We start from the raw sequence: 11,777 nt of genomic DNA, 5'->3' as shown, positions 1-11,777 counted from the left end.
CATCTTTTCCTCGCCTAGCTATTCACAGTAGCAGAAATATTGACCACTGGTGCCCAAACTTTTGCACGCCACTGTACATGAGAGGCCAACTCAGAATAATGAATCATCATTATGCAAGAAAACGTTAACCAGTGAAATGAGTATGACCCTCCATGGGACACATCCCAACAATCTGAGCAGACTCGATGGTGACAAGGAAGCATCGAGCACATGACTGAGAGTTGGAGTCCTCTTCCCAGAAACAGAGGGATTCCTTGCGGAAATACAGGACAAGGTGGGTAACAAAACGAAAACAAATTGAAACTTCATGAAATACAAACAAACAAGGCAGTAAGTGCAGAAAATGCCAAGAGAAACGAGACACAATCCAACACATTCCTTGGATCCTGCAGCAGTTTAACTCAATCTGATTACTTACGCAGGTACAATCAAGTGGCAAATATCGCTCACCAAAATCTTGCTTTAAATACAAACTGATGAATGACCACGGTAACTTCACTGAGGCACAATAAATTCAAGCCTGATTCAGTTAAGGACATAATCTCACAATTTACATGATAATCAATACATTATTTCCGATAGGGTAATCTCAAGTAACCATTTGGATATAATATTACAGGATAAACAAGCAGGAATAATTCCCTCAATAGGTATAACCATTCTCAACACACACATGTGCTTCCACCACAGGCATTGTTCGTGAGTCAGATAACCATATTATTTCGTCTGCCAATTAGCGTTAAAATGTTGCTACTCTGTCATTCGTTGCCACGCCCCACTGTTGATTCCTTTTTCCTCATCATACGTTCTTACCCCGTCCAGAGCCCCAAACTCTGCTCTGTGCAGACCCACCTCCGGTTTCTGACCCTGCTCCTTTGAACATCCAACGAGGCTTCCCATTCCAATTTAAGTCTTTCGAGGACAGTGGTGTTTCCAACAACCTTTTAGAAGCAGGGAAAATGAGTCATAATGTGGAAATAAGTTGTGATTAAGGAGGTTAACGAACAATGTCATTCTTCATCAGCCCAGAGATTAGAACTGCAGTCATCTCGACTTCTTCAGTCTGCAAAGAATTCAAGGGAAACCTCTTCACCGAGAGAGTGGTGACTGTTTGGAACCCATCATTACAGGGAGAGTGAGAGATGAACAAAAGGGCAAGATTTAAATGGACTGATGTAGAACAGATTCACTGGCCGGGTTCAGCAGGCCTGAGGACAATAGTTGTGTTGTAAATTCACTAAGCACCAAACACAGAGTTTAAAATAGAACTGGTTTATTTGTTCGAGATCCAGAATATTAAACTCCAGTTCCTGACAGAGAGTTAGGACACCTCTTCCCAGAAGCAGAGGGGTTCCTTGCGGAAATACAGGACGAGGTGGGTAACAAAGGGAAAACAAATCGAAACTTCATGAAATACAAACAAACAAAGCAGTAAGTGCAGAAAAGGCAAAGAGAAACCAGACACAATCCAACACGTTCCAGGATCCTGCAGCAGTTTAACTCAATCGGATTGCTTAAAAAGGTACAATCCAGTGGCAAATATCATTCACCAAAATCTTGCTTTAAACTACAAACTCATGAATGCCCTCCATCACTTCATAAAGGCACCATAAATTCAAGCCCAATACATTTTTAGTCAAAAAGTACAATTTATATGATAATGAATATATTATTATTTCAGATAGGACAATCCATAATAAACATCTGGATATAATATTTCAGGATTACCAAGCAGGAACAACTCCCTCAATAGATATAACAATTCCCAAAACACACGTGTTCCTCGACCAGTGGAGCACCTTACAAGAGACATTGTTTTTGTCACCAGTTAGACAAATAAATGACTTTTTCTGTCAATCAGCTTCCATATGTTGCTACTCTGTCATTCATTGCCACACCTCGTTGCTGATTCCCTTCTCCTCATCATACGTTCTGACCCCGACCATCATCCAGAGCCCCAAACTCTGCCCTGAGCGGACCTGCCTCTGGTTTCTGACCCAGCTTCATTGGACATCCAACAAATGGTTTTCCATTCTGCTTTCTGTCTTTAGAGTACAGTAGAGTTTTCAACAACCCTTCAGAAGCATGGAAAATGACCCATAATGGTGAAATGAGCCCTAAATAAGGAGGTTAACTCCCAAAGTCTTTCTTCCTCAGCCCAGAGATTGGAGGGGCAAAGAACATCTCAGACAGAACTGCAGTCAACTCCACTTCAGTCTGCAGGAAATTCAAGGGAAACCTCTTCACCCACAGAGTGGTGACTGTTTGGAACCCATCCCACAGGGAGAGCAAGAGGTGATCAACAAGGGAGGATATAAAAGGACTGCCATGGAAGAGAATCACTTGCAGGGTTCAGCAGGCCTGAGTTGACTCTCTATTGTACACTAGTTGTGTTATAAGTTCACTAAGTTCTGGAGACAGAGTTTAAAAGAGAACTGGTTTATTTATCACAGATCCAGAATACAGTATTAAACTCCAGTCACATTAGTGGTGAATATGCAGCCGAAGAAACTCCTCCAATGCCCAGTGACCAGAGTGCAGAACTGGGTGTGGTGAACAGCAGCAATAATTGCAGAGTTCAGTACCGATAGTCACTCTCAAAATAGCATTCAGCAACGGTGATGGACAAATATCCAGCATGCAGTTTCCTGAAACTGTCTCCCCAGTGTGAACTCAGCAGTGTGTCACAAGTGTAACACTGCTAATGTAATGGCTTCTCAGTAATGTTTCACTGCTGAGGTAATGGTTTCACTGTAGCAGCAATGTTTTGCTTATGACTGGGGAGGACAGGTTTTTGGAGTGTGGGGCTGTCCAATGACAAAACATGTGTGTCTGGAAGAGAGTTTTTCGTGGTCTTTTGCTGGGGAGTGATGAGAAGATGCGAATGAAGAGAGCATGCCCTTTTTCTTTTATTATTGTTTTCTTTACTAACACTATGGTCAAAGTTGGAATTATAAAGCTCAATTGTTTGATCACATATTGTGTACTGTTTATGTCAGAGTACTAAAATGTAACAGGGGACATATCACGCAGTATTCACCCAGCGAGATTTATTAAGTTTGGCCAGGCACGGCCTCTACCCAGTGTGAACTCGCTGGTGTCTCTGTAGATGAGATGACTGAGTGAATCCTTTCCCACAGTCTGAGCAGGTGAATGGCCTCTCCCCAGTGTGAATTTGCTGATGTACCTTCACTTGAGATGGAAAAGTGAATCCTTTCCCACAGTCTGAGCAGGTGAATGGACTCTCCCCAGTGTGAACTGACTGGTGTGTTTGTAGGTGGAATGACTGTATGAATCCTTTCCCACAGTCTGAACAGGTGAATGGCCTTTCCCCAGTATGAAGTCGCTGATGTACCTTCAGATGAGATGACGATTTGAATCCCTTCCCACAGTCTGAGCAGGTGAATGGCCTCTCCCCAGTGTGAACTGACCTATGTACTTGTAGATGTGATGACTGAGTGAATCCTTTCCCACACTCTGTGCAGGTGAATGGCCTCTCCCCAGTGTGACCTCGTTGATGTACTTTCAGTTTAGATGGGCAAGTGAATCCCTTCCCACAGTCTGAGCAGGTGAACGGCTGCTCCCCAGTGTGAACTAACTGGTGTACCAGTAGGTGGGATGACTGAATGAATCCCTTCCCACACTCTGAGCATGTGAACGGCCTCTCCCCATTGTGAACTCTCTGATGTTCCTTCAGTTTAGATGACCGAGTGAATCCCTTCCCACAGTCTGAGCAGGTGAATGGCCTGTCTCCAGTGTGAACTCTCTGATGTTCCTTCAGTTTAGATGTCCGAGTGAATCCTTTCCCACAGTCTAAGCAGGTGAATGGCCACTCCCCAGTGTGAACTGACTGGTGCGCCAGCAGGTCGGGTGACCGAGTGAATCCCTTCCCACAGTCTGAGCAGGTGAATGGCCTCTCTCCAGTGTGAAGTCGCTTATGTCTCTGTAAGGTGGATGAATGACTGAATCTTTTCCCACAGTCTGAGCAGGTGAATGGCCTCTCCCCACTGTGAACTGACTGGTGTGCCAGCAGGTCGGATGACCTAGTGAATCCCTTCCCACAGTCTGAGCAGGTGAACGGCCACTCCCCAGTGTGAACTGACTGGTGTGTGAGTAGGTCCGATGACCGAGTGAATCCCTTACCACAGTCTGAGCAGGTGAATGGCCTCTCCCCAGTGTGAACTCGCTGGTGAACATTCAGTTTAGATGAGCAAGTGAATCCCTTACGACAGTCCCAACAGGTGAACGGCCTCTCCCCAGTGTGAACTCGCTGGTGATCCATTAGGTCAGATGACTGAGTGAATCCCTTCCCACAGACTGAACAGGTGAATGGCCTCTCCCCAGTGTAAACTCGCTGGTGAGCCATTAGAACAGATGACTAAGTGAATCCTTTCCCACAAATTCAGCAGGTGACCAGCCTCTGCCCAGTGTGAACTGACTGGTATGTCCACAGGTGGGAAGACCGTCTGAAACCCTTTTCACATACAGAACAGGTGAATGGCCTTGTCCCAGTGTGAACTCGCTGATGTACCTTCAGTTGAGATGACCGAGTGAATCCCTCCACACTGTCTGAGCAGGTGAACGGCCTTTCCCCTGTGTAAAATGATAGGAAGGCCAATCGGTCAGATGATCCAGTGAATCACTCCCCACAGTCTGAACAGGAAGGATGACAGAGTGAATCCCTTGTTCCACTTCTTAAATATCTGGACAGAGACAGCAAAACTGGCTGTTGTGTTCAAGATTCCCATAGACAACTTCCTTGTCACTTTTAACCTGTAAAAAAATTAACAAAGTCCATAAATGAGTGTAGGATAACATTTCAGATGAGATTACTTGAGTTGTCAAGGTGTGATCTGGCATCACACTGTTACAGTAAAGTTCAACCCAAGCTGGATCGTGAAATCATCTTCTAAATGGGCACAGTGCTGGCATCTGGAATGACTCTCTAATGCTCATCCTGTCTCTATAAGAATGGGGCATTTCTCCCATCTCCAATCTGTTACCTGGCTCAGTTTGACTATCTCCATTGGTATGATTCCCTGTTCCCACAGTAACTGAAGCACTCTCACACAAATAGCCGGCAGTGCACTCCACGCACCCACCACTCTCTGTGTAAAACACTTACCCCGACATCCCCTCGGTTCCTATTTCCAACCACCTTAAATCTATGCCCCCTCATGCTAGTCATTTCAGCCCTGGGAAAAAAACCTCTAGCGATCCACACGCTGAATGCCCCTCATCATCTTATACACCTGAAAAAGGCTTGAAACATAAACAAGGAAATTAAACACTGCCTTGAGGATTTGTTAGAAGGGTTCAAAATTATGAGGGTATAGATAGGGTAAATGCAAGGAGCTTTTTCAACTGAGTCTGGGTGGGATGATAAGAAGAGGTCATGAGTAAGTGGAGAAGGTGAATATTTAACAGGGACATGTGGAAAAGCTCTTTACTGAAATGGTTGTGAGAGTGTGGAATGAGATCACAGCACAAGTGGTGAATATGAGCTCGATTTCACCATTTAACAGAAGTTTGGATGGGAGCCTGGATGGTAGGGGTATGGAGGGCAATAGTCCCGTTGCAGGTAGTTGCATTAGACAGCTTAAGTGTTTTTAATGGCATTGACTAGATGGGCCAAATAGCCTGTTTCTGTACGGAACTCCTCCATGTTTCTGTGACAGAGAAGCTGTTGAAGCTTGTTTGGAAGGGAAAAGGTAGGAGTGACAACGTAGCAGCAATGGCTGGAGTTTCTGGAGCAATTTGAGAGATGAATGGTAGACACATCCCAAAGAAGTGGAAGCATTAGAACGGCAGGAGAACACAACCGTGGCCATAAAATCAATAGAGAGAGAAAATCATAGAGGAAATTATTGGGAAGCTTTTAAAAGCCAGCAGAAGATGACTGAAAAAAAAGTTGGATGAGCTCAGGGCATGGCATTATGATATTCTAGTCATTAATGACTCTTGGTAGCACCCAAAAGCCTGAGCCATTTAGAGGAACAAGATTTCAGCGGCCTCAGTATCTCTTGAAAACCATGGTTACCTGCACCAGTTAACATTCAACTTTTATTTTGGCAGGCACATGCAAACTCTGCACCCTCAAATGTTCACTTGTGAACAACTCCATTGCCAGGAAACAGCCAGTCCCAAACCACACTTGTCAGATCCTTTCTGATACCATCAAAATTGAACTTTCTTCAGTTTAGAATATCAACCCATGGTCCAGACCTCTCTTTTTCCATATTTACTTGGAACCTTATGTCATTACAAAGTGTTCCCATACACTAATTTCTGTAACTTACGCTGGATCATTTCCTAAAAGTTTATTGCACACTTCTATGTTGGGAATTTTACATACTGATTAAGGGCACATTTGATAAACTCTACCCCATCTAGTTCTTTTACATATGGGAGTCCCACTCAATATATGAAAAGTTAAAATCACTTCCTCTATCAAACTTTGTTTCTTGGCATTGACGGCAATCTCTGCAAAGTTCGTTCCTCTAAATCTCTGAGTGTTGGGTGCAACCAAGTCCCAATAATGGCTACAATATCACAATTCCCTGTCCTGAGCTCATCGGGCTTTCCTACGAATCTTTGTGCATTGTGATATACACAGCTCAGCACAGTCATTGCACCACGCTCAACCTTTCGTCTGCTGACTCTATCTGAGGTCTGAGCAACGTCTGTCTGGGTGTCAAGAAAGCAGCCAGTGCTGCACTCTCACACAAACTATGCAGCAGGCCTGTAGCAGGTTATGAAGGATTTTCTCACTAGAGCTCAAAGTCACAAAAGCAATGGAACTGGTTGTGAACTACAGAAGGAATGGAGATAGGCTAACCCCTATTGGTATCAATGGATCTGGGGTTGAGAGAGTGAACAGCTTTAAGTTCCTCGGCATTAACATCACCGAGGATCTCATGTGGTCTGTACATATCGGCTGTGTGGTACGTGTCCGTAAACCTCTTTCACCTCAGATGGTTGAAGAAGTTTGGTATGGGTCCAAAATCCTAAGAACTTTCTACAGGGGCACAATTAAGAGCGTCCTGACTGGCTGCATTGCTGCCTGGTATGGGTACTGTACTTCCCTCAATTGCAGGACTCTGCAGAGAGTGGTGTGGACAGCCCGGTACATCTGCAGTTGTGAACTTCCCATGATTCAGGACATTTACAAAGGCAGGTGCGTAAAAAGTCCTGAAGGATCATTGTGGACCTGAGTCACCCCAACCACAAACTGTTCCAGCTTCTACCAACCGGGAAACGGTACGGCAGCGTACAAGCCAGGACCAGCAGGCTCCTGGACCACTCCTTCCACCAGGCCAACAATTTAATTTATGCTGATACAATTGTGTTACTGTTATAATGACTGTCCTACGGACAAACATTACACATTTAGATGGAGAAGTAACATAAACTTTTCTACTCCTCATGTATATGAATGATATAAGTCAATTCATTTCACCCACTTCACTATCTGTTCTGGCATTCTGACTCCAATTCCCCCTGCAAATTCGGTTTCACCACACACCCTCCCCACCACACAGTAGCAACAGCAAGCTTTACCACTAGGATATTAGATCTTGCCTAGTTTTAATTCCCAAACTAACAAATCCCCTATCAACCATCTGACTTTCCTCTGCCAGGTAATCCCCCCAACAGTTTACAAAGTGGTCTACCTGTTGTTGTATGAGATGACCCCAAGAGTACTCTGTGATGGCTATTTAACCCCATTCCCCTTCCTGACTCTCACCCGTTTAATGTGTCCTACACCTTGGGTGTAACTCACCTCTCTTGATGTCATAACTATCAACCCCTCTGACTCCCAGATGATCCAGAATTCATCCATTTCCAGCTTCAGCTCCTTAAAGCTCAGGGTTACAAGCTGCAGCTGGATGCACATCTTGTAGGTGATGGTATCCGGGACACTGGAGGTCTCCCCACCTTCCCACCAATGTCCCGTCTAATTTGTAATGACCGGTGTGCCGAAACACCTTGTGCTGTGCAATTTTTACACACTGACAACAAGACGAGCATACTGAATTTTACACAGGGAGTTATTTATTTTCACAACTAGCAAATCACCGTTGATAGAACCTTTGATCTCCTCTGGGTTTGATCGAGTTATCTGCACTCTCACACAAACTATGTAGCAGGCCTATAGTGGGTTATGAAGGATTTTCTCGCCAGAGCTTTTGCACACCGTCCATATGTGATTTGCTTGCTAAATGATACTTTAAAAAGTCAGATTTCCAAATATCACTCCACTTCTTCCCACTTGTCAATTCTCCAACAACTTTTGCATCGCCACAATACACACAGGTAACACCAGTTTCTGTATTGTATATACATATTTCCCCTGAACCCTCCCCCAAGTGAGAGATGGTGTTGAACTCAATGTGGCAATGCCAGTGAACATAAAGGGAAGGGCAGTAGTCTTTCTGTCTCACTGGAGTCTGGCACATTTGTGATGTGAAAGCTGCTTGTTGCCCAGGACAAAGGTGTTTGATATCATTATGTACCCAGAGAGAATGGGACAAAACATGTCCTCACCGGTAGAAAAGTGCAGAACGAGAGGAGGTAGAAGAAGCAACACACACAAAATGCTGGAGGAACTCAGCAGGCCAGGCAGCATCTACGGAAAAGAGTACTAATGCTGAGTTCCTCCGGCATTTTGTGCGTGTTGCTTGGATTTCAAACATCTGCAGATTTTCACTTGTTTACGATTGGAGAAAGAACAAAGGTGATTTTCTCAACTGGTGATGCAAAAGATTTTGTTCCCTTTCTCCGAGTTCCTAATCCTTGCATTTAGATAGCTGGAGCTCAGCTCTGTCTGAGAGATCCATCGGTTCCCATTCCCTCATCAGCCGGAAGCTCCCCGGGGCCCGTGTACGGATCGTGGGGCTGAGAGAGAGGGAGGAGAGCAGGCGAGTCCCAGGATTGCGGACTACGACATCCGGAGTTCACAGCAAATGTCCCTCAGTGGGTATTTAAGATATCAACCCGGAAAATCAATCCTACCTTTACCGATCCTCCGGAGCGCCTTTGGGTACAGCGCGCATGCGTGCTATTTGGTGACGTAATCGACCTTGATGCCTGCGCATATGATCGTTGCTTCAGAAGCAGCGAAATTTTAAACCGAGGGGTTCATGGGTAAGCAAGGTGCCATTAAACATTCCTGCTAGCACCGGTTTCATGTCCACACCGCAGGGTTTTTTCTGTGTAGAAAACTCAGTAGCTGTTTTAAAGTAGAAAGCAGCTCCCAAAAACAATGTACTCAATATCAACAGGCATTCCATTTAACTAAAGCCTCTCGGACAACCCTCTTTCAAAGGCAGATATAAAACACAAGAGATTCTGCAGTTGCTAGAAATACACACACACACACACACACACACGATGCTGGAGGAACTGTGCAGTTCAGCTAGCAACTAAGCAGAGGAGTACACAGTCTAGGCATGCTGAAGGGGCTCAGCCTAAACGTTGTGCATTTATTCCTCTCCACAATTGCTTCCTGATCTGTTGATTTCCAGTATTTTGCAGAAATTAACCACCTTTTTTTTCTCAATCAAGCAGTTTTTAAATGTGTCTGATCTTTCATTTGTAGCCACATCCTGCAGCTTCGTTTGTCTTCTTCCTCCTCCTTGTAAACTCCAGGCCTCATCTCTTTCTGGAGCCCCAAATCCCTGACTGGCAACTTGGTTTCTGACTCTGCTCCATTCACTCGCTAGTCTGCCGTCAGACTTCAGAGGTTCATTGGAACAACCCAGCAGTTCGAAGCGAAGTCTCTGACTCTGCTCCATTCATTCGCTAGTCTGCCGTCAGACTTCAGAGGTTCATTGTAACAACCCAGCAGTTCGAAGCGAAGTCTCTGACTCTGCTCCATTCACTCGCTAGTCTGCCGTCAGACTTCAGAGGTTCATTGTAACAACGCAGCAGTTCGAAGCGAAGACCTTTGAAATTAGTGAGAGTGACCCAAAACATTGAAAAGAGCGGAGAAGAAGGAGTTTAACCATCTTCGTCCGGAGCCCTGAACAACGTCACAACCACAGTGAGCTCATCGTCTTGTTCAGCCCGGAGAAAATCATGCAGGAAATTCATGCAGGTGTATAAGATGATGAGAGGCATTGGTCGTGTGGATAGCCAGAGGCTTTTTCCCAGGGCAGAAACGGCTAACACGAGGGGGAATAGGGTTAAGCTGCTTGGAAGTAGGTACAGAGGAGATGTCAGAGCCAAGTTTTTTAAACAAAGGGTGGTGTGTTTGTGGAATGCACCGCCAGCGACGGTGGTAGAGGCGGATACAATAGGGTATTTTAAGAGACTCTTGGATAGGTACATGGAGCTTAGGAAAATAGAAGGCTGTGCAGGAGGTTAATTCTAGACAGTTTCTAAAGTTACATGGTCGGCACAACATTGTGGGCCAAAGCGACTGTAATGTGTCGTAGATTTCTATGATTCTATGAAATGCAAGGGAAACCTCCTATCCCACAGAGTGGTGACCAGTTGCAAACTGTCATATCAGCGAGATGGAGAGGGGAACGGCAGGGGTGGACTTTCATAAACTGATATGGAACAGAAACATGGGTAAGGATCAGATGGGCCGAGTGGCCTCTCTAGTGTACACAATGAGTGTGATAGAGACAGTAAGTACCTGACACACGGGATTTGATACAGAGCTGATTTATATTTCACAGCTCCAGAATATTAAACACCAGTCTAGTTTAAGGCTAACATCAGCAGAACAGACTCCTCCAATGCTCAGTGACCAGGGTGACCAGTCCTGGGTGCGATGAGCAGCCGCAAGAACTGCAGAATCTGACAGTAACAGTCCCTCAGAACCTGCAGCTGCCTTCATTCACCGTGACGGTTAAACATTTAACACGCAGCTGATTTGAACTTCCTCCCTGATGTGAATTTGCTGGTGTTGCAGCAGCTGGGATGATTGAGTAAAACTCTTTGCTCACTCCGGACAGAAATGTGGCCTCTATTTATTGCGAACTCACCGGTGCATCACAAGGTGGGTTAACTGAATGAGTCTCTTCACACACAATGAGCAGGTGAACGGCCGCTTCCCAGTGCGAAGCTGTCGGTGTATCTGCGATGGCCGGATGAACCCCTTCCAAAATGAGTGCCAGTGAATGACGTCACGGTGCTATATCATCATGGTAAGGTATCCAATCAGATCACGTACATGGACACGTGTTCGAGCTCTCCTTGTAGCGAGTGGGGCGCTGTCTTCTCCAGCATCTCCGCCCCCACATTCAAGGATCGGAGGCATTCAAGCGCTGGTGAACTGACAGATACAGCGGAACTAACGAGCTGTTGTGTTTGAGATTCCTCTGCACAGATCCTTTGACTTTTCTACACTGTTGTAAAATTAAAAGGCATGTCAGTGGATGAAGGACAACATTTCATTTTTCAAAATGGTCTTGACGCGAGCGGTGTAATTTTGTGAAGGTTTGTAGCCTTTGTTATACAACACAGCCATGACTTTTTTAAAACTTAAAACGTCCAATTAATATCTTGGGCAAATAATCAAAGACCAGCCTTATCTTATCATCATCAAAGCTAATCATACCTAACCGACGAGATGGCGAATTATAGTAAACTTTCATTTCAAGAAACGCAATGACCACAGGTCGAGGTTCCTGTTGAGAAGAGGATTTAAACACTGGGGCTCGGTGTGCCCGGTCTATTCCAGGCGGAGTCTGGACCCACAATTCGTATATTGTTCCTCCTTGATCTATTCTCAAGGCGACAATCTATTGTCTTAGAGATTCAAC

The 11,777-nt window shown here is 45.0% G+C and overlaps 1 protein-coding gene across 2 annotated transcripts; it reads right to left on the bottom strand.

The window, feature by feature from the left end:
* Positions 1–1,338: 1,338 nt before the first annotated feature.
* Positions 1,339–9,041, bottom strand: LOC132388823 (zinc finger protein 229-like). 2 transcript variants are annotated; one of them, XM_059961245.1, is made up of 2 exons: positions 9,016–9,041; positions 1,339–4,773 (listed from the first exon to the last, which is right to left on the bottom strand). In XM_059961245.1, exon 2 carries the CDS (start codon positions 4,364–4,366, stop codon positions 3,077–3,079), a length of 1,290 nt encoding a protein of 429 aa, XP_059817228.1. In that variant the 5' UTR covers positions 4,367–4,773; positions 9,016–9,041; the 3' UTR covers positions 1,339–3,076. The 2 variants fall into 2 exon arrangements, with proteins under 2 accessions (XP_059817228.1, XP_059817229.1); XM_059961246.1 differs by lacking the exon at positions 9,016–9,041 and adding an exon at positions 8,548–8,677.
* Between the last annotated feature and the right edge of the window lie 2,736 nt (positions 9,042–11,777).

The sequence above is a fragment of the Hypanus sabinus genome, unplaced genomic scaffold, assembly GCF_030144855.1.
Source record: "Hypanus sabinus isolate sHypSab1 unplaced genomic scaffold, sHypSab1.hap1 scaffold_419, whole genome shotgun sequence".
In the NCBI taxonomy this organism is placed as follows: Eukaryota; Metazoa; Chordata; class Chondrichthyes; order Myliobatiformes; family Dasyatidae; genus Hypanus; species Hypanus sabinus.
This window is presented reverse-complemented; position numbering and strand designations above follow the sequence as displayed.

Excerpts from the sequence above, each read along its gene's own strand:
- LOC132388823 (XM_059961245.1), bottom strand. The coding sequence starts at position 4,366 with ATGGCTCACCAGCGAGTTTACACTGGGGAGAGGCCATTCACCTGTTCA.